The sequence below is a fragment of the Heteronotia binoei genome, chromosome 2 (assembly GCF_032191835.1).
Source record: "Heteronotia binoei isolate CCM8104 ecotype False Entrance Well chromosome 2, APGP_CSIRO_Hbin_v1, whole genome shotgun sequence".
Lineage (NCBI taxonomy): Eukaryota > Metazoa > Chordata > Lepidosauria > Squamata > Gekkonidae > Heteronotia > Heteronotia binoei.
In genome coordinates, this window is record NC_083224.1 from 19,765,726 (window position 1) to 19,793,297 (window position 27,572).

Here is a 27,572-nt window from a genome sequence, read left to right on the forward strand (position 1 = left end):
AAACATCAGATGTTTGAGGACAGGAAGGAAGGAAGGAAGGAAGGAAGGAAGGAAGGAAGGAAGGAAGGAAGGAAGGAAGGAAGGAAGGAAGGAAGGAAGGAAGGAAGGAAGGAAGGAAGGAACATATGAAGCTGCCTTATACTGAATCAGACCCCAGGTCCATCAAAGTCAGTATTGTCTTCTCAGACTGGCAGCGGCTCTCCAGGGTCTCAAGCTGAGGTTTTTCACACCTATTTGCCTGGACCCTTTTTTGGAGATGCCAGGGATTGAACCTGGGACCTTCTGCTTCCCAAGCAGATGCTCTACCACTGAGCCACCGTTCCTCCCCAATGTCCAGGAAGGAAGGAAGGGAAATGATTTAAAGACGCGATTTAAAGAAACAAATATCTTCTCCAAGCTGCTGATGGGGTGGGGCTTCGAGTGCCACACAGTATGTGTGAAAGAACCACATGTGGCTCCTGAGCCACAGTTTGGCCACCCCTGGTAGAACACCACAGAGTTCATCCTCCAAAGCAGCAGTTTCTCCAGAGGAACTGATCTCTGTTGTGAGGAGATCAGTTATAATTCCAGAAACTCATCAGACCCCACCTGGAGGTTGGCAAGCCTAACTGCAGTCACGGTGGGCCCTGCCACTAGGCGAACGAGGCGACTGCTTAGGACACCAGCAATGTTCCCTCTAAGGTGCAGAGTCTTGTGGGCAAAGATTCTACTTTGTGAGCTACGGGCCTTCAAGCGGTGAGCCACTGGCATTAATGATATGAGCTCCTGCATAAATGAGTGTGCTTTGGGGCCATCCTTCCTGAGCTAAGACAAAAAATGTGTGAGCTGGAGGCTAAAAATCTGTGAGCTAGCTCACGCTAACTCAGCTTAGAGGGAACACTGGGCAACAGCCTTCTGGGGGCTCAACACTGGTGCCCCCCCATGTGACTCGGTGATGTTATCAATGCGGGAGGGGGGGTGCTAGAAGTTAGCCTTGCCTAGGGTGCCAGATGGCCTAGGGCCAGCCCAGAAGTTACTTAAGCCATTGTTCAGGGGTGTCAAACTCATTTGTTATGAGGGCTGGATCTAACATAAATGAGATCTTGTCAGGCCAGGCCATGTTGGGCTGGGCCATATGTGTACCTATGTAAGATTAGATAGCAGAGATAAACTTTATAAAGGATGCAGACAAACACAATTAAATATATATATACATTTTTTTAAGAAAAACATGCTTAAAACATAGAACTCGTTGGTCTTAAAGGTGCTTTCTTTGTATTTATCCTGCGGTATCCAGGGAACTGGGCAAAGGAAGCTCTGGCTCTTTCCTGCCTTCCCCAGGGGACCAGGAGGGGGGGAGGAGCCTCAGCCAAGAGAAGAAAGAGAGGCTTGGCTCAGTAGCTCTGCTGTGCAATTGTGATAGCCTGGCAAAGCAAGCTCTTCCTCCCCCCGCCCTTCCTCCCCAAGAGAGGAACCTCAGCCAATAGAGAAAACCGAGGTTTTGCTCTGTAGCTCTTGTGTGATTAAGCAAGCCTTGCAAAGCAAGCTGTTACACAGAAGGAAGCAAGAGAGAGGGAGAAGAAAGCAGATGACAGCCGGTTGCTTGGGCCTGATAGGAGCCTTCCTGGGGCCTGCTTCAGCCCCCAGGTCAGATGTTTGACACCCCTGTCATAGCTATTTCTCACCCCTAATACTGTTCACCTCCTTCTTTACCTTTCCTGCCTCTTGAGACCATCAAGACAGAAAAAGAGTAAGGACACACTTCCAAGTTTAAGACAGATCAGGTTTTTCACTAACATCCACTGCTAAGTACATAGCAGGATTAACGAATTTTTTAAACCACAGTGATGGGGGGCGGTGTTATGTATGTGAAGGCATGCCTGGACATGTTGAATAGTGTGTCTTGAGCTTAAGGTGGAACACAACAGACTGAGGGGATCCAAAGATCTGCATCCCGATTGATTGCATAATTCAAACTGGCCAATCGGGAGGCAGTATCAGAAGATCCTAGGATCTGCCAATGAGGTTGCATATTCTAATACAGGATTCAAAAAAGGGTGCAATCACAGGGTGGTCTCTGCTTCACGAGGCCGGGTTTCCCCTGCCCCAACTGGATATATTGTCACATGTTCTGAGGGCTTGGAAGTAGTTTGTAGTCACTTAATAAACATGCAGTATCACTAATAAAGAGCTTTAATCCCTATGCAAACAGCCTCCTCATGCATCAAACCCAGTATTAAACTGGGGGAGGTGGGGAAGCAGACATGAAGTCATTGTACTTGAACTTGATAAGACATTCTGGAAGACAGCCCAGATACAGCCATGCAACCGGTGCCTCAGGAGCTTGTAGGGTTAAAAAGGTAAAGACAGTCCAAGCACCAGTCATTTTCGACTCTGGGGTGACGTTGCTTTCACAACGTTTTCATGGCAGACTTTTTACAGGGTGGTTTGCCATTGCCTTCCCCAGTCATTTACACTTTCCCCCCAGCAAGCTGGGAACTCATTTTACCAACCTCGGAAGGATGGAAGGCTGAGTCAACCTGGAGCCGGCTACCTGAACCAGCTTCCGCTGGGATCGAACTCAGGTCGTGAGCAGAGGGCTCCGACTGCAGTACTGCAGCTTTACCACTCTGCACCATGGGAATCATAGGGTTGCCAACCTCCAAGTGGGTAGCCAAAACAAAGGACTACCACAGGGGTGTTGAACATGCAGCCTAGGGGCCAAATCAGGCCCCCGGAGGACTCCTATCAGGCCCCCCAAGCAAATGGCTGTCATCTGCTTCCTTCTCCCTCTCTCTTGCTTCCTTCTGTATCACAGCTTGCTTTGCAAGGCTTGCTCAACCGCACAAGAGCTACAGAGCAAAGCCTCTATTTTCTCCATTGGCTGAGGCTCCTCCCTTGGGGAAGAAGTGGGGAGAGGGGCAGCTTGCTTTGCCAGGCTCTCTCAATCTCACAGCAGAACTACTGAGCCAAGTCCCTCTTCCTTCTATTGACTGAGGCTCCTCCCCCTCCTGGTCCCCTGGGGAAGGAAGGAAAGAGCCAGAGCTTCCTTTGCCCAGTTCCCTGGATGCCATATGAGAAATACAAAGAAGGCACCTTTAAGACTGAGTGCTAATATTTTAGGCATATTTTAAAGGGGTTTTTTTAAAAAAAAAAATCTTCATAATCTTTGTCTGTGTTCTTTATAAAGTTTATATCTCTGCTACCGAATCTTACGTAAGTACACACATGGCCTGTCCCGACATGGCCCAGCCCGACAAGGTCTCCTTTATGTCAGATCCGGCCCGTATAACAGATTACTTTGACAGCACTGGACTACCACATGGAGAACACAAATCAAAGAAACCCACATCCACCACAAGTGGCCAGTGGGAGCTGCCGACCCTATTCTGAACTTGGATCTAGCTGTTCCACGGCAACAAGCGAGGGTGTGAAGAACCTGAGCACGGGCAGAGTACAAGCTGCCCACCCCTGCAGCATTACCCCGAGCTGCTCCACACGGCAACAAGAACCTGAGCATGGACAAAGTGCAAAATGCCTGCCCCTGCAGGATTACCCAGAGAATTGCTCCATGGAAACAATATCCTGGGCAGAGCGCAAGATGCCTGCACCCGCAGCATTACCCCCAGAGTCGCTCGATGGCAACAAGAACCTGAGCATGGGCAGAGTGCAAAATGCTCGCCCCTGCAGCATTACCCCCAGAGTTGCTCCATGGCAACAAGAACCTGAGCATGGGCAGAGTGCAAAATGCCCGCCCCTGCAGCATTACCCTTAGAGTCGTTCCATGGCAACAAGAACCTGAGCATGGGCAGAGTGCAGAGTGCAAAATGCCCGCCCCTGCAGCATTACCCCCAGAGTTGTTCTATGGCAACAAGAACCTGAGCACGGGCAGAGTGCAAAATGCCCGCCCCTGCAGCATTACACCCAGAGGTGTTCCATGGCAACAAGAACCTGAGCACGGGCAGAGTGCAAAATGCCCGCCCCTGCAGCATTACACCCAGAGGTGTTCCATGGCAACAAGAACCTGAGCATGGGCAGAGTGCAAAATGCCCGCCCCTGCAGCATTACACCCAGAGGTGTTCCATGGCAACAAGAACCTGAGCACGGGCAGAGTGCAAAATGCCCGCCCCTGCAGCATTACACCCAGAGGTGTTCCATGGCAACAAGAACCTGAGCACGGGCAGAGTGCAAAATGCCCGCCCCTGCAGCATTACCCCCAGAGTTGTTCTATGGCAACAAGAACCTGAGCACGGGCAGAGTGCAAAATGCCCGCCCCTGCAGCATTACACCCAGAGGTGTTCCATGGCAACAAGAACCTGAGCACGGGCAGAGTGCAAAATGCCCGCCCCTGCAGCATTACACCCAGAGGTGTTCCATGGCAACAAGAACCTGAGCACGGGCAGAGTGCAAAATGCCCGCCCCTGCAGCATTACACCCAGAGGTGTTCCATGGCAACAAGAACCTGAGCATGGGCAGAGTGCAAAATGCCCGCCCCTGCAGCATTACCCTTAGAGTCGTTCCATGGCAACAAGAACCTGAGCATAGGCAGAGTGCAAAATGCCCGCCCCTGCAGCATTAACCTTAGAGTCGTTCCATGGCAACAAGAACCTGAGCATGGGCAGAGTGCAAAATGCCCGCCCCTGCAGCATTACCCCCAGAGTCGTTCCATGGCAACAAGAACCTGAGCACGGGCAGAGCGCCCAATTTCCTCCGCAGGGAGGCACAGGGAAGGCTCGCAGCCAGAAAACGTCTTTCCTCTGGACCTTCATCAGCGCTGGAGGACGCCGCGAGGGCGGGAAACCGAGGCCGCCACCCGGGTCCTCGAGAGAGCCTCCTCGGCAGGGCCTGCAGCAGAGACCGGGCCGCCCGCCAGGGGGCGCTCCGCTCTCGGCCGGGCCGCCTCTTCGGGCTCCGAGGCCGCCGCGATGATGGGCGAAGCGGAGGGCTCGGCGGGGGTGGGCGAGGCGAAGCCCCCGTGCCCGGTGGGGGTGGGCCCGCTCTCCGTGTCGGCGCCACCCGAGCCGGCTTTGCAGGCCGCCGCGGCCGAAGAAGCGACGCCCGCCACTCCCACCGCCGTAGCCTTGGCGGCAGCCGCGGCCCCTCCTGCGCTGCCGCCGCCCCTGCCCGTGCCGCCGGTGCCCGTGGTCTGGAGCCCCGAGGTGGAGGTGTGCCTCTTCCACGCCATGCTGGGCCACAAGCCCGTCGGTGAGCCAAGGCGGCGGGTAGGCCGCACGCGAGCCGCGGGCTCGAGTAGAGGCGCCGGCCGGGGAAGGGCGATAGGGGGCGGGGGCCGACTCCAGGCGGGCCGCAGTGGGCAAAGCTACGAGCTCCTGAGGGAGGGAGGGAGGCTGGGTCTCTCCGTATTCTTTCTTTCCTTTCTTCCTGCCTTCCTTCCAATTTTGGCCTCTTCCTTCCTTCCTTCCAATTTTGGCCTCTTCTTTCTTTCCAGTTTTGGCCTCCTTCCTTCTTTTCGCAGCTGTAGCCAGTATATTCTTGTCACTCACAACCCTAATAATCGCATTTCTTTCCATGTGTGTGTGAGAGACAAAAGAGACTCAAAACCAATACTCCCTCTAAGCCGTGGGATCTTGTGAGCCAAAATTCTGCTTTGTGAGTTTCTGGCATTAAAGTTGTGAGCTAGGACAGCAGTCTGCTTTTTATCACCAGCTAGTGTTTTTTCAGCCGTTTTGTCCTAACACTAACAAACACAGATCCCTATTTGTGATTCTTTTAATCTGCTAAAAACATTCCCATGATAACACACAGTCCACTTATATTAAGAATTGCTGCTTCCGTTCCCATTTATCTGATGAATTCTGCTTAAAAGCATATGAAAGCTGAATAAAATGTAGTTGGTCTTAAAGGTGCACTTTAGTTGCAATGTAGTTGGTCTTAAAGGTGCTTTGTTCTACTGCATAAATTAGTTTGCTCTGGGGTTTATTTTTCCTGCGCTTAGCCAGTTTGGTTGTAGTGGTTAAGTGTGCAGACTCTTATCTGGGAGAACCGGGTTTGATTCCCGGCTCCTCCACTTGCAGCTGCTGGAATGGCCTTGGGTTAGCCATAGCACTCGCAGAGCTGTCCTTGAAAGGGCAGCTTCTGGGAGAGCTCTCTCAGCCCCACCTACCTCACAGGGTGTCTGTTGTGGGGGAGGAAGGTTATAGGAGATTGTGAACAGCTCTGAGATTCGGAATTGAGGGAGGGATATAAATCCAATACCTTCTTTTTCTTCTTTCTTCTCCTCCTCCTTTCTCCTATCTCCTTATACTCAGAGAAGCTGAGAATCTTGTTAAACACACAGGCAGTTTATTTACGTTATTTATAGTCCACTTTTCTCTCTGGGACTTAAAGCAAATTACACAGAAGTGTCAATACAGTCAACAGGGGTGGACATCCAATAGGCAATGCAATAGGATTTAATGTGTAGAAATCTGGAAACCAACAAAAGGTAAAGCTCAGCAGGAATATTAACATGATACATTAAACAAAAGCAAGAATCGCATATTAGGAACCTACTTACAGCAACAGATAGTATGAGCTATACACAGTGGTATAGTCTGCAGTCCCTACCATTTACCCCAAGCTTTAGATCAGGGGTGTCAAACATGTGGCCTGGAGACCAAATCAGGCCCCCAGAGGGCTTCTATCAGGCCCCCAAGCAACTGGCTGTCATCTGCTTCCTTCTCCCTCTCTTGCTTTCTTTTCCATCACAACTTGCTTTGCAAAGCTTGCTCAATCACACAAGAACTACAGAGCAAAGCCTCTCTTTTCTCCATTGGTTGAGGCTTCTCCCTTGGGGAGGAAGAACTTGCTTTGCCAGGCTCTCTCAATCGCACAGCAGAGCTACTGAGCCAAGCCTCTCTTCCTCCTGTTGACTGAGGCTCCTCCCCCTCCTGGTCCCCTGGGGAAGGAGGGAAAGAGCCAGAGCTTCCTTCTCCCAGTTCCCTGGATCCCACGGGAGATATACAAAGAAAGCACCTTTAAGACCAACAAGTGCTAATATTTTAAGCATGTTTTAAAGGGGTTTTTTTTAAATCTTCAATTGTTTTTGTGTCCTTATATCTCTGCAACCTAATCTTAAATGGCTCAGCCTGACAAGGTCTCATTTATGTCAGATCCGGCCCTCATAACAAATGAGTTCGACTCCCCAGCTTTAGACGTTTCCTGGATTGTCCCAATTGCAGCAGCTTCAGATTGGTGTTCAAATGCCCTTCTTTTGGCTTTTCTCTAATGCTGTTTGTGCAGGTTAGGGAAAGAGCAATGCATTTTCAAGTAGTGAGGACGGTGGTCCTTGGACTAATGGAGATGTGTGCTTTTAGTGTGGCATTTTTTGCCCTCTGTGAGCAGGAGGGGTGCATTGATGTGAGGACGCTTCACCACCTTGAAGCAGTTCTTACCTGCCACTGGCAAGCTGATGAAAGCCTGTGTGTAGGCCTAGCTGTATTAATGCAACTTGAAGATATGAAGATACGAAACTGCCTTATACTGAATCAGACCCTTGGTCCATTGTCTACTCAGACTGGCAGCAGCTCTCCAGGGTCTCAAGCTGCGTTTTTTCATGCCTATTTGCCTGGACCCTTTTTAGTTGGAGATGCCAGGGATTGAACCTGGGACCTTCTGCTTACCAAGCAGATGCTCTACCACTGAGCCACCATCCCTCTCCCAGAGGCTGTTGACTTTGGGGCTCCTTGCAGAGTTGCCAGCTCCAGGTTAGGAAATTCCTGAGGATGTAGGGGAGGAGCTTGGGATAATGGCTGGTGTTTGTGGAGTGGAGGGATATCAACGGGGTGTGTCATAGAGAAGGGTCATTTATGAGGGCCAGATGTGACATAAATGAGACCTTATCAGGCCAGGCCACGTGTGTCATAAAATGTAATGCCAGGAAGGGGAGATGCAAACTTTATAAAGGACACAGAGGTGCTTTCTTTGTATCTCTCCTGTGGGATCGAGGGAACTGGGCCAAGGAAGTTCTGGCTCTTTCCCTCCGCCTCCAGGCGACGAAGGGGAGGAGCCTCAGCCAATAGAAGGAAGAGAAGAAGACTGCAAATATAAACCCTCCCTTCTCTCTGAATCGGAGACTCAGAGCAGCTTACAATCTCCCATATCTTCTCCCCCCACAACAGACGTCCAGTGAGGTGGGTGGGGGTGAGAGGGCTCTCAGAGCTGCTGCCCTTTCAAAGACAACTCCTGCAATAGCTATGGCTAACCCAAGGCCATTGCAGCAGCTGGAAGCGGAGGAAAGGGGAATCAAACCCGCAGAGGCTTGTTCTGCTGTGAGATTGAGACAGCCTGGCAAAGCAAGCTCTCCCTTGCCCCTTCCACCCAAGGAAGGAGCCTCAGCCAATGGAGAACGTAGAGGCTTTGCTCTGTAGCTCCTGTGTGAGTGAGCAAGCCTGGCAAAGCAAGCTGCAAAACAGAAGGAAACGAGAGAGGGAGAAGGAAGCAGACTTGCTCGTGGGCCTGATAGAAGCCCTCCGAGAGCCTGATCCGGCCCCCAGACCTCATGTTCGACACCCCTGCCATGGAGCCTGCCCTCCACAAGAGCTGCTTTCTCCTGGGAAACTGTTCTCTGTAGTCTGGAAATCAGTTGTAATTCCAGAGATCTCCAGGCCCCCTTGAGAGATAACAGCCCTGCTCCTAGGGAAGATCAGCATATGAGTTATACTACCCATGGAGTTTTGTCCTGTGATGGTCTCATTGTTGATCCCACTTGTTTTAAGGTTTATTGTCCATCTGCTTTGAGATGTTCTCCATAAAGGCACCACAGCCCAGTTTCGTAATCAGATGGTTGTGGCTGTTGTGTGCTGTGATGCAAAATGTCCCCAAAATGTACCCGTTTGGTGTACTGGTTAAGTATGCAGACTCTTATCTGGGAGAACCAGGTTTGATTCCCCACTACTCACGTTTGCACCTGCTGGAATGGCCTTGGGTCAGCCATAGCTCTCGTAGTTGTGCTTGAAAGGGCAGCTGCTGTGAGAGTCCTCTCAGCCCCACCCACTTCACAGGGTATCTGTTGTGGGGGAGGAAGGTAAAGGAGATTGTGACTGCTTTGAGACGCTGAAATTCAGAGTGGAGGGTGGGATATAAATCCAGTACCACCTTCTTCAGAGTGGCGAGCAGCACTTCCCTGGGTGTGTAAGAAAGGGCCATGAGTACTAAGCGCTGGTACAGCCCTTCCTGCCCTCCTTCTCATGATCTGCCTAAATTCACAGAATCAGCATTGTTATCAGATGACTCTGAGAGTCAGTTGGCGTAGTGGTTAAGTGTGTGGACTCTTATGTGGAAGAACCAGGTTTGATTCCCCACTCCTTCACTTGCACCTGCTGGAATGGCCTTGGGTCAGCCATAGCTCTCGTAGTTGTCCTTGAAAGGGCAGCTTCTGTCAGAGCTCTCTCAGCTGCACCCAGTTCACAGGGTGTCTCTTGTGGGGGAGGAAGGTAAAGGAGATTGTGAGCCGCTCTGAGACGCTGAAATTCAGAGTGGAGGGTGGGATATAAATCCAAAACCTTCTTCTTCTTCTCTCTGAATGTTTTTTCTTCTTTTTCTCCTTTCCTACTCCCTTTCCCACCTTCAGGTGTGAACCGCCACTTCCATATGATCTGCATCAGAGATAAATTCAGCCAGAATATTGGGAGGCAGATCTCTTCCAAAGTCATCTGGGATCATCTCAGCACTATGTATGACATGCAAGCCCTGGTGAGTCTGGCCTGCCGAGAAACTGAAGTCGGTCGCCTGCTGTTGATCTGCCTGCTGGAGACCTATTCACCGCATGGCCATATCTAACACTAAAGCTGGTCCCCGTGTGGATTGATAGACCCAAACAATGGGGCCAGGTTAAGATAAGGGACTTTCACCTGCAGATCTGAGGCATTCCCCAGGCTTGCGGGAAAATGTGAAAACCACAACAAAAAATGGAATCATAGAGTTGGAAGGGGCCTCCATGGTTATCTAGTCCAACCCCCTGAACAATGCAGGAAATAATACCTCCCCCCAGGGCTTTTTCTGTAGCAGGAACTCCTTTGCATATTAGGCCACACACCCCTGTGTACCCAGTCCTCCTGGAGCTTACAGTAGGCCCAGTACTAAGAGCCCTGTAAAGAATTCTAGCAGGACCTCCTTTGCATATTGGGCCACACACCCCTGATGTAGCCAATCCTCCTGGAGCTTACAGCAGGCCCTGTACGAAGAGCCCTGTAAGCTCTTGGACGATTGGCTGCATCAGGGGTGTGTGGCCTAATACACAAAGGAGCTCCTGCTACAAAAAAAGCCCTGCCTCCCCCATACATACACCCAACGACACCTGCTCCAGGCCCAGAAGATGGACTGATAGCCACTGATGGACCTCTGCTCCATATGTTTATCCAATCCCCTCTTGAAGCTGGCTATGCCCCACCTCCTGGGGCAGTAAATTCCACATGTTAATCACCCTTTTTGCCTGCCTCTGTGTAGCAACCCTGGCTTTTCTTGGTGGTCTCCCATCCAATCATTAACCAGGGGCCAATCCTATTTACCTTCCAGGATCTGAAGAGATTGGGCTAGCCAGGTGTTCAGAAAATACGAATTGTTGGTGTAAACATGTTGTTTAAAGGGGTTTTTTTTCCTTTTTAAGCATGAGTCTGAGATTCTTCCCTTCCCGAATTCAGAAAAAAATTTCATCCTCCCTGAAGATATTATTCATGAGGTAAAAGAAGGTAAGATTTGATAGCAGTTGTTTCATACCAATAATGCTTAACCCTTGGTATATAATAACAAGTGGAGGACCTACAAGGACTTGAGGGGGGTATCTCATTTCTTTCCCGTTCATTATTTTCTCTCCATTATTTATTTCCTTGAGAGCCCGCCTGGTGTAGTGGTTAAGAGCGGCTGATCTAGAGAACTGAGTTTGATTACCTACTTCTACACATTAAGCCAGCTGTGTGACCTTTGGTCAGTCACTGTTCTCTGAACTCAGCCCCACCGGCCTCACAGAGCGTCTGTCGTGGGGAGAGGAAGGGAAGCCAATTGTAAACCACTCTGAGACTCCTTTAGGTAGTGAAGAGCGGGGTATAAAACCAACTTTTATTACTCTCTTTCCTGAAAGCCACCACAGCCTCTCCCCTTTTCTTGCCTCTTTTATCTCCTTTCCACCCACCAGCCAATTTGCTTTTACCTGCCTCCATCTTCAGTTTTCCCTCCTTTCCCTACCCTGGCACCTCTTCCCAGGAAAACTGGCCCAGTTGCACAGAGCCAGCTGAGCTGCGCCCATTTGTACTGGGGGGAACCCACAAGAACTTGACGATTGACGCTTTATTTTTTCCTGAATCCCTTCCCCATGTAATTTCCTCTTTCCCTCCTCCTAGCAGTTCCCATATCCTCCTTTCCCTTCTCTCCTTCACGCTCACTCACTAACCTGTCTCCTATCGACCCCCCCCCCTCTTCAGCTATATTTATTATTTATTTACTTCATTTATAGTCTGCTTTTCTCCACAATGGAGACCCAAAGCAGCTTACAGCATTTGCGTCCCATTTTATCCTCACAAACTTAGGTTCAGGCTCTTTAGCTTGGAGAAATGAGGACTGAGGGGTGACCTTACAGAGAAAATGATGCATGGGTCAGAGGAGGCAGAGAAAGAAGTCCTTTTCTCCTTTTCTCACAATACTAGAACTTGTGTGCACTCCTTGAAATTAGGGAGAAGTAGGCTAAGTTAAGTGCTTCTTCACCCAAGGAGACATTAACACATGGAATTCACCGCTGCAGGAAGTGGTGGTGGCAACAAGTATAGACGGGTTAAATAGGGGATTGGATAAACATATGGAGCAAAGGACCATTAGCCACAAAGTATAGAGGGCACACTATATCTGGGGCAGAGATGCTCTGTCTTCTTGGTGTTTGGGGGGGCACAGTGGGAGGGCTTCTGGAGTCCTGGCCCTGCTGGTGGACCTCCTGATGGCTCCTGGGTTTTGACCACTGTGTGACACAGTGTTGGATGGGATAGGCCATTGGCCTGATCCAAATGTCTTCTCCTGTGTTCTTTTATTTTCTTTTATGCTTGGAGAGCCAGTTTGGCGTACTGGTTAAGTGTGCGGACTCTTATCTGGGAGAACCGGGTTTGATTCCCCACTCCTCCACTTGCACTTTCTGGAATGGCCTTGGGTCAGCCAGAGCTCTGGCAGAGGTTGTCCTTGAAAGGGCAGCTGCTGTGAGAGCCCTCTCCAGCCCCACCCACCTCACAGGGTGTCTGTTGTGGGGGAGGAAGGGAAAGGAGATTGTGAGCCGTTCTGAGACTCTTTGGAGTGGAGGGCGGGATATAAATCCAATATCTTCTTCTTTTATCTGGGGCAGTGATGCTCTGTCTTCTTGGTGCTTGGGTGGGGGCGGGCAGGCAACAGTGGGAGAGCTTCTAGAGTCCTGGCCCCACTGGTGGACCTCTTGATGGCACCTGGGTTTTGGCCGCTATGTGACACAGAGTGTTGGACTGGATGAGCCACTGGTCTGATCTAATATGGCTTCTCTTATGTTCCTATAACGATCCTACAAGGTAGGTTAGACTGATTGTGTATATGACTACCCTGAAATTGCCCAGTGAGCTTCCACAGCAGAGTGCAGACTCAACCCTGGGTCTTCCAGATGCTGGTTTGAAAATCCAACGTCAACACCATACTGGCTTTTGTAGAGTGGTGAAGCAGTAGAAGCAGCCAAGCCTGGGTGAGTCATATATGTCAGTGGTAATAAGTTACCCAGTGGTTGCTTAAGAACATAAGAGAAGCCATGTTGGATCAGGCCAATGGTCCGTCCAGTCTGGGTTTGATTCCCCACTCCTCCACTTGCAGCTGCTGGAATGGCCTTGGGTCAGCCATAGCTCTGGCAGAGCTTGTCCTTGAAAGGGCAGCTTCTGTCAGAGCTCTCTCAGCCCCACCCACCTCACAGGGTGTCTCTTGTGAGGGGAGAAGATAGAGGAGATTGTAAGCTGCTCTGAGTCTCTGATTCAGAGAGAAGGATGGGGTATAAATCTGCAGTCTTCTTCTTTTTCCTTCCTTGTAAGTGATTTGTAAGAATCTTGAGTGGGGGGAGGTAGCAGCAGTTCCCTTTAATGCAATACGAGATTGTTGCCATAAGCACATTTAGCAAATCCTGTACACTTTAATACAAGTAGGAGGAAATTGAACATGTTATCAATGCTCGCTGTCCCATCACTCACTCGTAATCATCTCTGCAGGTAAAGTGATGATTGAAGACGATGTGAAGGAAGAAATAAAGGAAGAGATGGAATCTCACGCGGGGCCCGATGAAGGTCAGAGCAATTAATTTTAGTCCTCCAAAGACCAGGTCATCTGTAAGATCTGTAATATTCCTGCATCCTGGTCTTTAAGCACATCCTATAAGGAACCTCATATATATATATTTGGGCTGGCATAGTGGTGGGGAAATGGCTGCTAGCACATTGTAGAATGCAGCGGTTTCATCTGCCAGTGGTTTGGACAAGAGGGAGAAAAGATGCTACAAATAGGAGTTGCCAATTTGCAGTCAGGTTGGGACACCGGAACAGGGTAGCAGGAACTCCTTTGCATAGTAGGCCACACCCCTCTTGTGTAGCCAATCCTCCAAGAGCTTACAGGGTTCTTCTTACAGGGCCTACTGTAAGCTCTTGGAGGACTGGCTACATAAGAGGGGTGTGGCCTAATATGCAAAGGAGTTCCTGCTACAAAAAAAAGCCCTGCCCTGGAAGGACAATTAGTTGCCACCCATGATTTTGCTGATCCCTAGTCTGCCCTGACCAGATCTCAGAAGCTAAGAACAGTCGGCCTCAGTGTTTTCTCCAAGCTGAGTTAGTGTGAGCTAGCTCACCGTTTTTTAGCCTCCGGCTCACACATTTTTGTCTTAGCTCAGGAAAAAATGGCCCCAGAGCAAGCTAATTTGTGCAGTAGCTTGCAACTTTAATGCCAGTAGCTCACGAAGCAGAATTTTCGCTCATCAGACTCCACTGCTTAGAGGGAGAATTGGTTGGCCCTGGTCAGTATCGGGATGGGAGACCAGCTCCAAGGAAGTCCAGGGATCACGACACAGAGGCAGGCAAATGACAAGCCGCCTTTGAACACCTTGTTTGGTGTCTTGGTTAAGTGTGCGGACTCTTATCTGGAAGAACCAGGTTTGATTCCCCACTTCTCCACTTGCAGTTGCTGAAGTAGCCTTGGGTCAGCCATAGCTCTGGCAGAGCAGTCCTTGAAAAGGCAGCTTCTGGGAGAGCTCTCTCAGCCCCACCTGCCTAACAGGGTGTCTGTTGTGGGGGGAGGAAGGGTGAGGAGATTGCGAGCCACTCTGAGACTCTGGTTCAGAGTGGAGGGCGGAATATAAATCCAATGTCTTTTTCTTCTTCTTGTGCTTTTGAAAACCCTACCGGGGTCACATTAAGTCTGCTGCGACTTGACGCCACTTTCCACCACCAGTCTGCAGCATAGCCTATGTATATACTGTGGGGCAGGAATGTCTGAGCTCCTGAGAACCTGCTGAGCTTCTGTAGTTCTCACGCATCCTGAATCAGTGGGCCTGACATCCCAAAGTCCTCCATGGAAAAGCACCCTGCGAGTCATTTCCTTTGCTGCTTTGGAAAGAGACAGGTGCACTCTTAACGGCTGCCCAATCCAGGCCTCACCCGAGCTGTTTCGTTGAGATTTTTTTGCTTTAGTGCAGAATAGAAGCTGTCTTTGCATTACTGCCGTGCAGAACGCGGCAGCCCACCTGCTGACTGCATCACCTATACGGGTGAGCATGGGGGCGGTGCTCCGTGGCCTGCCACTGGCTGCCCATAGAGTACCGGATCCGCTTCAAGGTGTTAGTTCTGACCAGCATACCTGCGGGACCGTCTCTTCCTGTATATGCCCCAGAGGTCGCTTCGTTTGGCCTCCCAGGATAGGCTGACTATGCCCGGCCCGAGAGATGCCCGTCTTGCCTCTACCAGGGCCAGGTCCTTCTCGGTTCTGGCCCCAACCTGGCGGAATCAGCTTCCTATAGAGATCCGGGCCCTACGTGGCTTGTTGGCCTTTCGTAGGGCCTGTAAAACAGAGCTGTTCCGCCAGGTCTTCGGGTGAGCCGGCGGGCATCTGCCCATTAGATCGGTATACCTCACTACGCCGATTCACTGCGCTGTCCAGCTGCGCCATCTCATCATAATCGTTCTGCCGAGCTATTTTGTTTATTGAATAACTGTAATTGATTTTTATTATATGATTTTATTACTTATGTTGTGCTCCGCCCTGAGCCTGTACGGGGGGAATGGGCGGAATATAAATAAACTATTAATAATAATAATTTTGCCGTGTTCTCAGAAGGACGTAGGCTTTTGTGCATCAGGAAATAACCCGGTGTTCAGTTTCTGCCGCAGTCACACACATACAACCTTTATTTGTACGTTTTTAGCATTGCTGCTGTTCATTATTCCATGACAGCAGTCCAAACTGCTGCCCTTTCTACGCTTGGGTCATATTCCTGCGGGATATCTGAGGAGGGCATGGTCTCTCCTGAGGTGGCACAAGGAGTTCTTGGATCTCCTTGGCATTCGGGGATGTCACGACTCAGGGGGGCCTTACCGATTGCTGCCACCACTCTGGGTTAAGGGTCTCCCTTGAGAAGGCCCAGAGTCCCCTCCCAAGCCCTTCCAGGCCGACCTTAGCTTAGGCCAACTAATGGGCGTGAGGACCAGGCAGAGTGAACAACAGGGGAAAAAGGATTTATTTAAAAGATCAGTGCAATATAACAAACAAGGTGCATAAAACAGTAAAAGGGGTGAAGGGGAAAATAACCAAATGCCCTAAAGCGTCTGAACTTACTGTCCCTAAACTGTCAGTCAGACCTGGGCCTACTCACCCTTCCTCACAGGGCAAGGGTCTCTTCCTGGCAGCAGCTCTTCCCCAGCTCTGCCTCCTGGGAAAAGAACACCCCTTCCTGGGCTTGGCCCTTTTATCTTCTCCTCCCAGGCCCCACCCCTCTCTGGGCCAGTTTCCCTCCGAAACGTGGCCACCCAAACAGAGGGATAGGAAGGATCCTGGGAAGTGTAGGCTCTTCCCAATAACTCCTAAGCAGGCTTCCCTGGGGCCTGCAAGCCTCCTAGGCCCAGGATCATGACAGGGGAGATGGGGAAATTCACCAGTCGAATAGCGATATGCTATTCTGGTGTGTAATAGCGCTGCTTACTACTGTCATTGGGGCAAAAGCAGGCCGGTAGCCACAGGGGGGGCACTGCCCCCTGTCTTCCCGGGGGCCTCCTGAGTGCAGTCTGCTTTTTTCATTTTCTTTTTACCCTGACTAGAGAAGCGTCATCCATGGCAGCCAGAGCCAGGAGAGCTGAGCAGGGCACAGTGCAGTGCAGCAGCAAAAGCAGCAGGCGGAGTGGAGGAAGGCAGACGAAGCCCTGTGGAATGGGCTGGGAGGGGGGGGAGGGCAGATGGAGCTCCTGGCTGCAAAGTGCCAGGGTGGGAGAGAGGGGGGTGGAAGGAAACCCACCCTGCTGGCACGCAAGTTGCAGTCCCTTCTTGACGCCAGAGTTTTAGGATCGGCTGCCTCAATTTGGCCACATTCAGAGCCTCCAGCTTTCGCCCCCTACCCCAGAAAGCTTCTGAGAAGCAGCAAGCCCCGCAGTGGATGGGAAAGGGTGCCCCCTGACATTTTAAAAAGCCCCCCGACTTGTAAAATCCTGGCTTACGGCCCTGGTCAAAAATAGACCTTGGCCAGCGTACGTGAACAAAAATGGAAGCAGATTCACGATCGTGACACGTGCTCCATAACACGCGCACGCCGTGTGGATGGGGAAATAAGGAAAATGAACGATTGCAGTGTTCACCAACACACGGATCCTCCATTCCAAATTTAGCTGCCGTTTACACTGGCTTCCAGTTTGTTTCCAACCAGGATTCCAGGTGCTGTCTTGACTTTCAAAGTCCTGTATAGTTTGGGACCAACGGATCTGAAAGATCACCTAATCCCTTAAAAACCTGTCTGACCATTACGGTCATTTTCAGAGGCCCCGCTTCAGTTGTCCTACCTTCTGAGATGAGGCAGTAAGCAACCCTGGGCAGGGCCTTCTCAGTCACGGCACCAAAGTTCCGGAACTCTCCCCCCAGCAATACTTGTCTGTCCCCTTCTGTTGCTGACTTCTGCCAGTGGGTGGAGACTTTTCTGTTTTGTTTGGCATTTCCTCGGTGACCTCTCCTTCCTAACCAGTGTTTCCAGGGCTTTTTTGGTAGCAGGAAATCATTTGCATATTAAGCCACACCTCCCTGATGTAGCCAATCCTCAGAGAGCTTACAGGGCTCTTAGTACAGGGCCTAGTGTAAGCTCTTGCAGGATTGGCTACATCCAGCAAACTGGAGAGCCAGTTTGGTGTAGTGGTTAAGTGTGCGGACTCTTATCTGGGAGAACCGGATTTGATTCCCCACTCCTCCACTTGCACCTGCTAGCATGGCCTTGGGTCAGCCATAGCTCTGGCAGAGGTTGTCCTTGAAAGGGCAGCTGCTGTGAGAGCCCTCTCCAGCCCCACCCACCTCACAGGGTGTCTGTTGTGGGGGAGGAAGGTAAAGGAGATTGTGAGCTGCTCTGAGACTCTTCGGAGTGGAGGGCGGGATATAAATCCAATATCTTCATCTACCTCACAAGGTGTCTGTTGTGGGGGAGGAAGGTAAAGGAGATTGTGAGCCGCTCTGAGACTCTTCGGAGTGGAGGGCGGGATATAAATCCAATATCTTCATCTACCTCACAGGGTGTCTGTTGTGGGGGAGGAAGGTAAAGGAGATTGTGAGCCGCTCTGAGACTCTTCGGAGTGGAGGGTGGGATATAAATCCAATTATCTTCTTCTTTATCAGGGGTGTGTGGCCTAATATGCAAAGGGATTCCTGCTACAAAAAAAAGCCCTGAGTGTTTCTATGTCTTGTATGTATTTTAATTCTTTTTTAAATAGTTTTAATGGTGTGTGTTTGGGAGGGGGGCAGTTTTTAATTATTTTTAAATGTAATTTTATCATTTTTTAACTGTTTAGCCACCTTGGGAGACCAAGTCACCATGTCTTTCAATAATGAGACGCTTTGTATTTTTAAATAAGCTCATTATTGTAGAAGGGTATGACATGTTGTAGACACTATCAGTGAGGAAATTGGCTAGCGGAATCAAAGCAAGGAATTATATACGTAGCTGACGGCCGTTACTACTAATCAAATGATGGCGCACATATTTCAAACTGCTAAAAGGTTACAGGGTTAGAATAATACAACTGCATCACTAATAATAGTATGGGGCACGCAGGAAGTGATATGGGAGAGAAAGACCTGAGAACCGAAAGGGGGGATCAGAGACCTTGAACACCTTAGCTTCACCATCTCACATTCTTTAGAACAGGGGTCCCCAGCCACCGGGCCGTAGACCGGTACCAGGCCGTGGCCTGCTAGCAACTGGGCCACGGAGCGAGGCAGAGCTGCCCCAGACTAAAGAGATGGCACGGTCTTGCTCCAAGGTCAGCCCGGCAGAAGGGACAGCACTGCTGTGACCTTAGCCTACCCCTCATTTATAGGCCACCGATCAGCTGATCAGCAGTCTCTCCCTCCCCCCATTTAAAGACCCCCCATGGGGGGCAGGGATGTGGCGTGGGCGGGCAGTCTGGGGTGGCAAAAAAACCCCAGTGCCACCTCCCTCACTGGTCGATGGAAAAATTGTCTTCCATGAAACCGGTCCCTGATGCCGAAAAGGTTGCGGGCCACTGCTTTAAAAGACAAGGGGAGGGACGGTGGCTCAGTGGTAGAGCACCTGCTTGGGAAGCAGAGGGTCCCAGGTTCAATCCCTGGCATCTCCAAAAAAGGGTCCAGGCAAATAGGTGTGAAAAACCTCAGCTTGAGACCCTGGAGAGCTGCTGCCAGTCTGAGAAGACAATACTGACTTTGATGGACTGAGGGTCTGATTCAGTATAAGGCAGCTTCATATGTCCATGACACAACACAGGCCTAAGCCGTAAAACACAAATTACTGCTGCAAAGGGTTAAGAATAAACAGGGGGCTTTACAGTTAATGGCAGAAAGGTGTGATATACTGTAAATGTTGTCAATAATGAACAGCGACGGAACAGGAGCAGTTTGATCGCAGACAGTAGCCCCATTGCTGGAACCAGCAGCCTTCGTTTGTTGCCTTGATAGGACGGATGTTGCGCAGTACTTAACCGGTCCCCTAATTGTTTTCCTTTTCCTTCAGTGTACGCATCTCTGGGAAGCCTGGGGAAAGCAGCCGAAAAGCCAAGCACTAAAGAGAAAGAGAGAACTTCCTCTGAGTCCGGATCCAAAGAAGGAGGAGACAAAAGAAAGCGGAACAGAGTCACCGAGAAGGTCTTAAACGCAAACAGCAACCCTTCCAGTCCGAGTGCCGCAAAACGGCGCAGAACATGAGCGGCGGTGGGAAAAGATAGGAGCGCGTTTAACTCCGAAACCTGGGCAGCAGAAAGTTTGGTAGCCTCTAGTTAGCAAAAGGGAAAAAAAAAATGAGTGGAAAATGCTTGGGCCCCATGGGTGAGCATGAGCTTGGTTGTCTCCCCCGAGAACAGATAGTTTGCTGATCTGCAGAGAGCAGCTGAACGGTGTCTTTATCCTCAAAATGCTGGGATGAGTAGGAGTCTGGCAGCTTTACAAGCCAGGATGTTTACTGAGCAAGTCAGGCGGTAGCATTTTTTACATACCAGTTTCTCGCTATATATTTAGCACCTTTCTTGAATCCAGTATTTGTCAGCTGATGGGAAGGAGGTACAGTTTTTGGAGGACTCAGACGGCTGCCCTTTGAGACACATTTGTCGCATGCACTGGCATTGCTAAGTTTTCACAACCGCAACATCGTCTTAAGTCAGTTATCGGCTCTGTGAGACACCAGATGTGCCAAAGGCCAGAGAATCTCATCAGAGAAGCGCACACAAAAAAGAGACCACCTGTATATAAATGTTCTTGGCTTCTTTTGTGCTAAGCTTTGTCTCTTGGAAATTGCCAGCGTAAATGACTGTTCAGATTGTAGAGAAGTGTACCATTAAGCAGTACAAAGAAGGTACAATTTCAAGACAGAATAGCTCATTAGACGTCTTAAAAACCAGGCAACGTTGTTTAATGTCTGAGCTGCAGATTATCCAGAGGGAGCTTAAAATAACAACGTGATGTGTGAAACGAGAGGTTCAGCACAAGCTGCGAGGAGTAGACGAAACAAGTTGTTGCATCCGATTTTCGTACTGTATTAATGCCCTGAACTTCTGTGTCTTCGATGTAAGGTGTTCCTTTAAAGTCTTTGAAGTTGCTTGCATCAAAGGCATTTGCCACACTGGGGTAATAAATGTATGTGCGTATATATTTTTGTATGCATTATTTAATTTAGTTTTTAACAAGGCTTTTTTTGTAGCAGGAACTCCTCTGCATATTAGGCCATGTTAGGCTGCTTCTTCTTACAGGGCGTACTCTAAGCTCTTGGAGGATTGGCTACACCAGGGGGGGGCATAGCCTAATATGCAAAGGAGTTCCTGCTACAAATAAAGCCATGGTTTTTTAAAAAAAAAATACTATCACCATCTGGAGTTGTTAGATGGAGATAATGTTGAAAGCGGCAATGTCATGTTTCTACTAGAATTCAGTGGATATTAGTTTTTAAAGTGCTTTGTTGTTGTTTTTTATGCTAGTTGTTTATGCTAGATTCGTAGTTTCTGGATGTCCAGATAATGAATTTTTCCCCTTATTGGGGTGGAAAGCATATTTTTTTATAAGAAAAAAAGAAAATGATTTGATGAATGAAGGCAGCTAAAGAGTTGCCCATTTCATTTTTGTATTAACTTTACAGTTCAATAAAAGAGTTCCAGAGAGTCTGCGTTGTTGTGGTTTTGCCTCCGGTCTTAATAAATGAGAATAACCTAGATAAATGAGGTCAGGTACATTCCATATAACCTGCGTAAATAAGAACCAGCCTTATCTGAATCCTGCCTTACTGATAAAGGTTGGGTTCTTACACATAGCAGAGGCTTTAATAAACATGTGTCTTGATTGTTCTGTTCCATACTGCAAGTGAGGGCTTGCATGACGTCATATGGGCTTGCGAAAGGAAAATATTCCTCCTCACAGAAAATGTGAATCAGAGGGAAGAAGATGATGATGATTTTGGATTTATATCCCATCCTATATTCTGAATCTCAGAGCGGTCACAGTCTCCTTTACCTTCCCCACACATGCACAACAAACACCCTGTGAGGTGGGCGGGGCTGGAGAGGGCTCTCACAGCAGCTGCGCTTACAAGGACAACCTCTGCCAGAGCTATGGCTGACCCAAGGCCATTCCAGCAGCTGCAAGTGGAGGAGTGGGGAATCAAACCCGGTTCTCCCAGATAAGAGTCTGCGCACTTAACCACTACACCAAACAAGATGTTCAGAGGTGGTGTTAACTCGATATAATGCAATTAAGTCTAGCAATTTAAGACCTGTCGTAGTTTAAGAAAAATGTTACTCCTGTTTCAAACCTAGTGAATGATAAATATTAAACCTAGGGATAAATTCTAATTCAGCAATTTCTCTCCGGATTTCAATCCCTTTGAAATGGATTTGTCGAAGAACAGTAACTTTCAACTGAGCAACAGAACGCCGTGGTACAACCAGTCCAAACGGAACATATTTGAAGCATTACATTTTTATAATTTATGATTTCATAACTTGGAATTGCTTGAGCACAGAATGCGGTTATACAAAGCGAAATTTCACTGCTCGACAATATTGACAAAGTTCTTTTAATATATTTTGACTAACAGCACAAGATGAGGCGGAAGAACGCCGCAGTTTCGGCTGCTCCCGTAAGATGTCTGGAGATTTATTTGTATTGTCTACGTGTACCTTGCAAGTTGTAAAGTAAATTTTTGAAGATTAATTTTTTAAAACCTCCTCCTCTTCGCTCCAGAAGTTTTGGAAGTGACAATCTCAAGCACTCATTTTCTATGGCAACATCAGAGAATACTGAATGTTTGTGTTTCGCCCTAACCTGGATAGCCCAGGCAAGCTTGATCTCATCAGATCTCATAAGCTAAGTAGGGCCAACTCCGGCAAGTATTTGGATGGGAGACCTTGGAATACCAGCAGTCGGGAGGCAGGGGCAGGCCTTATTCAGCCAATTCCCTGAATATCCTCTAGGCCCCCAGTAGGGGTCAGCCACCAGAGGTCGACATGACTTAACATAAGAACATAAGAGAAGCCAGGTTGGATCAGGCCAATGGCCCATCCAGTCCAACACTCTGTGTCACATAAGAACATAAGAGAAGCCATGTTGGATCAGGCCAATGGCCCATCCAGTCCAGCACTCTGTGTCACATAAGAACATAAGAGAAGCCATGTTGGATCAGGCCAATGGCCCATCCAGTCCAACATTCTGTGTCACATAAGAGAAGCCATGTTGGATCAGGCCAATGGCCCATCCAGTCCAACACTGTGTGTCACATAAGAACATAAGAGAAGCCATGTTGGATCAGGCCAATGGCCCTTCCAGTCCAACACTCTGAGTCACATAAAAACATAAGAGAAGCCATGTTGGATCAGGCCAATGGCCCATCCAGGCCAACACTGTGTCACACAGTGGCCAAAAAACCCAAGCGCCATCAAGAGGTCCACCAGTGGGGCTAGAAGCCCCTTCCACTGTGCCCCTTCCCAAGCACAAGAATACAGAGCATCACTTGCCCCAGAGAGAGAGTTCCAACAATAGACTGTGGCTAATAGCCACTGATGGACCTCTACTCCATATGCTTATCCAATCCCCTCTTGAAGCTGTCTATGCTTGTAGCCACCACCACCTCCTGTGGCAGTGAATTCCACGTTTTAATCACCCTTTGGATGAAAAAGTACTTCCTTTTATCAGACTTCCAGGTGCACATTTACACCCACCCACACCCAGGGGTCGTTTTTTGTAGAAAAACAGGTGGTGGAGCTCACCCAGGGATTGTTATGCAGCTGCACCTACTATTCAATGGACAAGGTAGGTAGGAAAAGAGGGGGTTGTCAGAAAGGTTCAGGAGCTGTGCTCCTGTGAGCTCCTGCTGAATTCAAGGCCTGTCCACACCCAAAAAACCCCCTACTTTTTTTAAAAAATGTGTTTCAAACAGTAAGGAGGAGGAGACTGGATTTATACCTTACTCTTCAGAGTCTCAGAGCAACTTACAGTCTCCTTCCCTTTCTCTCCCTACAACCAGCACCCTGCGAGGTAGGTGGAGGTGAGAGAGCTCTGAGAACTGTGACTGACCCAAGCTCCACCAGCTGGCTGCGTGTGAAGGGAATCAAACCCAGTTCTCCAGATTAGAGTCCTCTGCTTTTAACCACTACACGAAGCTGGCTCTCAGTTGGACTAGGATCTGGGAGAGGCAGGTTCAAATCTCTGCTAGAGACGCTTGCTGGGTGACCTAGAACCAGTCTCTCTCTCTCACACACCACACACAGTCTAACCTACTTCACAGGGTTGTTGTGCAGATACAATGGGAGAGTATGATGTAAGGCCCTTCGGGTTCCCACGTAACTGGAGACAAAAGCCAGGTCTGGACAGATAAATAAGGATTTGGCTTCCCAGTACCCCAAATGCAATATCGTATAGCTAGACGCTTGGTGTGTAGCTGAAGCTCCAATACTTTGGCCACCAAATGAGAAGGCAGCACTCACTGGAGAAGACCCTGATGCTGGGAAAGACAGAAGGCAAAAGAAGGGGACGGCAAAAGAGGAGATGGCTGGGCAACGTTACTGATGTAACTAACATGAATTTGACCAAATGGTCCTTCAATTTATTACACTATTTTGCCATTTGATCCTAACTTTGTCTCAGTTTACACTCTTAACCCACCAACTACATCTATTTCAGCCCACTGTACCCCATCCCCTTGTCTGAAGAAGTATGCCTGCATATACGGTTGCCAATCCCCAGGTGGGGGCAGGGGATCCCCCGGTTTGGAGGCCCTCCCCCCACTTCAGGGTCCTCAGAAAGCGGGGTGAGGGGAGGGAAATGTCTGCTGGGAACTCTATTATTCCCTATGGAGATTTATTCCCATAGAAAATCATGGAGAATTGATCTGTGGGTATCTGGGGCTCTGGGGGAGCTGTTTTTTGGGGTAGAGGCACCAAATTTTCAGTATAGCATCTAGTGCCTCTCCCCAAAATACCCCCCAAGTTTCAAAATGCTTGGACCAGGGGGCCCAATTCTATGAGCCCCAAAAGGTGTCCCTATTCTTCATTATTTCCTATGGAAGGAAGGAATTGAAAAGGTGTGCTGTCCGTTTAAATGTGATGGCCAGAACTCCCTTTGGAGTTCAATTGTGCTTGTCACAGCCTTGATCTTGGCTCCACCCCTAATGTCTCCTGGCTCCACCCCCTAAAGTCTCCTGGCTCCATCCCCAAAGTCCCCAGATATTTCTTGAATTGGACTTGGCAACCCTACCTGCATACGAAACCTTGCATTCTGAATAAAACTTGGTTGGTCTTAAAGGTACCACTTGACTCCTACCTTGTTTTACTGCTTCAGACCAACACGGCTGCCCACTTGGATCTATGGAACGGACTTCGGAGGATGGTGGAAGACAGGAGGGCCTGGCATGACTTGGTCCATGGGACCGCAAAGAGTGGGAGTCGACTGTGCGACTGAACAACAACAACACAGCTAGACAACACTGCCTCTGTCTGACCCACTGATATTGCTACATTTCCAACAGTACTGATGACGTCTTCCACAGATGTTCCTGCATAAGGTGCTGGGCAGGGGGAACATCTGAGCACAACTTTCGCTTAATATTCTTGGTCTCCTTCATAGAAAAAGGATGCCGTGTGTTGGAAGAGAAGGCCCAGCCACTGTCTCTTAGCCTCAGCCTCCAGAGGCAGGTTACAAGAGAGTCAGATAGATAGAAAGTCATACTGTGGGTTTTTCCTTCCTGTTTACTCTTCTCCAACGCGGTGCTCGTGGGTGCAGTGGTCCCGCTAACAGTTTTCTTGGTGCTCACTAAGTGTTTTTGAAAGTGGGTGGAGGCAGGCCCGGCAAGTCCTTCAGAGCCAGTTTGGTGTTGTGGTTAAGTGTGCAGATTCCTACCTGGGAGAACCGGGTTTGATTCCCCACTCCTCCACTTGCAGCTGCTGGAATGGCCTTGGGTCAGCCATAGCTCTCACAGAGGTGTCCGTTAAAGGGCAGCTTCTGGGAGAGCTCTCTCAGCCCCACCTACCTCACAGAGTGTCTGTTGGGGGAGGGGGTGGAAGGTAAAAGGAGATTGTGACCACTCTGAGATTCAGAGTATAGGGCGGGATATAAGTCCAATATCTTTCTCTTCTTCTGTATGTATGGTTCTGCCTCCTGTGCCAGCCATTTTGTGCCAGCGCCTGCCACCCTGGGCCAGAATTGCAAAGGAACCCACAAGCTCAAGAAAGTTGAGTAGGCCTGGCGTGTGGACTGGATCTTGTGGGTCGTTTCCACCAGCAGGGGCACTTTTTGCCCACGCTAGCTGCCTTTTCTCATGTGTTTTGTGCCAGGTTCCTGCTGGCAGCAGAGGAGAGGACTCACAAGAATGGGTTTAAATTCAGGGCGGGAAGGTACCGGCTGGATATTTGGAAAGTGGACTGCATGGTACTATATTCTGCCAAGATCCCTGCCCTTCCCTAAACCTCACCCTCAAATCTCCAGGTATTTCTGAACCTAGAGAACAGATAGTTTCAGGGTCTTTTTTGTAGAAAAAGCCCAGCAGGAACTCATTTGCACATTAGGCCACACACCCCGATGTCACCATTGTTTCACACAGGGCTTTTTAGTTGAAAAAGCCTAGCAGGAACTTATTTGCATATTAGGCCACACACCCCAGATATCAAGCCAGCCGGAACTGCGTTCCTACTCAAACCCCCATCCCACCACGTTCATATTCATACATGGTGTGTCTCAGGCTAGTTTCTCGAAGCAATAAAACTTAGTCCTTACTAGGGCTGCCAGCATCCAGGCGGGGCCTGGAGATCTCCCACTTTTCCAACACTGACCTGCAGGATGACTTTGAGCATGTCCCACTCTTTCAACCTAACCTGCCTTACAAGGTTGTTGTGAAGATAAAAATGGAGAGAATGATGTAAGGTGTCTTGGGCCCCACTGGGGAGAAAGATGGAGTACTATAGCAATGAAGGTCCTGTGAATTTAGGGGGAGGTGTTTGTGAGTTTCTTGCATTGTGCAGGGTGTTGGATTAGTTGACCCTGGAGGTCCCTTCCAACTCTATGATTCTACCAATGACATAAATACAAATAAATGATAATAATATATTGTGGAGAAAGACGCGTTATGAATGAATTGGACAAAAATCAACGGAAAAGCCAGATTAGGACATTCCCGGTTCTGAGCCTAGTCTCCGAGGAAAGCGGGCGACAAAACTAATAAATAATGAAGTCATCTAACCCGGCCCTAGGCCAGCGCACGGCTTTAAAGCCTGAATGGAGCAACCGCCACCGCCTAGGCACAGCCAATCACAGACGCCCACTCCCCTTTCGCCGCGTTCGAAAATGGAACACCGAGACATCCGCCAACGTTCGGAACGAGAGGCCCCGGCCAATGAGGGGGCGGCGCGGCCATGGCTGCAGTCAGGGGGCGGGGCCGCGCGCCTCCCCTTCTTCACCCCGCCTCTGCACGTGTCTTTCGCTTTGTACCTCCTTCTCCTCCGCCGCCTCCTCCTCGCCGAGGTAGGTGGGCGGGCGGGCGGCTGGTGCTGCCGGGTCCGCTTTCCTTTCGCTTTCCTTTCCCGGGATGATGATGGCGGCGTGGTTCAAGGCGGGGGCCGAGGAAGATCCGGGCAGCGAGGAAGAGGAGGAAGGCCTCTGGGAGTACGACTCCACCTGGGAAGACGAAGGGGAGGAGGAGGAGGAAGAAGGCGGAGGAAGGGATGAAGGGCATCTGGAGGAGGGGGAGAAGAAGCAGGCGAGGAAGAAGAGCTCGGAGGCGGACGCGCAAGAGCCTGAAAAGCCCGACAAGCTCCGGCCGCCTCGGAGGGGGCGGTCACCCTCCGCCAAGCAGGCCTTCGGCGGCCAGGTGAGAGGGCTCTCCTTGGAGAATGGTTGCCAATCCCCAGGTATGGGAAGGGGATCCCCAGGTTTGGAGGCCTTCCCCCCGCTTCAGGGTCATCAGAAAGCGGGGAGGGAAGGGAAATGTCTGTTGGGCACTCCATTATTCCCTGTGGAGACCGATTCCAATAGGGTATAATAGTGAATTGATCTGGGGGGAGCTGTTTTTTTGTGGTAGAGTCACCAGTTTTTCAGCATAGCTTCCAGTGCCTCTCCCCAAAATACCCTCCAAGTTTCAAAAAGATTGGACCAGGGGGTCCAATTCTATGAGCCCCCCAAAGAAGGTGCCTCTATCCTTCATTATTTCCAGTGGAGGGAAGGCATTTAAAAGGTGTGTGGTCCCTTTAAATGTGATAGCCGGTGCTCCCTTTGGAGTTCAGTTATGCTTGCCACAACCTCGCTCCTGGCTCGACCCCCAAAGTCCCCAGATAGTTCTTCAATTGGATTTGGCAATCCTAGGGAGAGGGGAGCATTGGCTGGATGCTGCCCGGAGAGAGAGCTTCACCAGAAGGTCCATTCCTTCTGTTTTTCAACCA

General features: G+C 49.7%; 2 protein-coding genes across 2 annotated transcripts in view; both read left to right on the forward strand.

Moving 5' to 3' along the window:
- The first annotated feature begins 4,876 nt into the window (after positions 1 to 4,876).
- MRGBP (MRG domain binding protein) lies at positions 4,877 to 20,813 on the forward strand. The gene is made up of 5 exons (XM_060233215.1): positions 4,877 to 5,184; positions 9,551 to 9,672; positions 10,586 to 10,667; positions 13,173 to 13,247; positions 19,181 to 20,813. Exons 1-5 carry the CDS (start codon positions 4,905 to 4,907, stop codon positions 19,369 to 19,371), a joined length of 750 nt encoding a protein of 249 aa, XP_060089198.1. The 5' UTR covers positions 4,877 to 4,904; the 3' UTR covers positions 19,372 to 20,813.
- Positions 20,814 to 26,623: 5,810 nt separating this feature from the next.
- Positions 26,624 to 27,572, forward strand: part of OGFR (opioid growth factor receptor) — a 39,617-nt gene continuing 38,668 nt past the window's right edge. Inside the window, exon 1 of the mRNA XM_060230647.1 lies at positions 26,624 to 27,004. Within this exon, the coding sequence (XP_060086630.1) occupies positions 26,723 to 27,004 (282 nt within the window). The 5' untranslated portion in view covers positions 26,624 to 26,722. The remainder of the gene's footprint in view (positions 27,005 to 27,572) is intronic.

Excerpts from the sequence above, each read along its gene's own strand:
- MRGBP (XM_060233215.1), top strand. The coding sequence starts at position 4,905 with ATGATGGGCGAAGCGGAGGGCTCGGCGGGGGTGGGCGAGGCGAAGCCC. Across the intron at positions 5,185-9,550 it reads GCTGGGCCACAAGCCCGTCG|GTGTGAACCGCCACTTCCAT; the intron begins GTGAGCCAAGGC and ends TCCCACCTTCAG. Across the intron at positions 13,248-19,180 it reads TCACGCGGGGCCCGATGAAG|TGTACGCATCTCTGGGAAGC; the intron begins GTCAGAGCAATT and ends CTTTTCCTTCAG.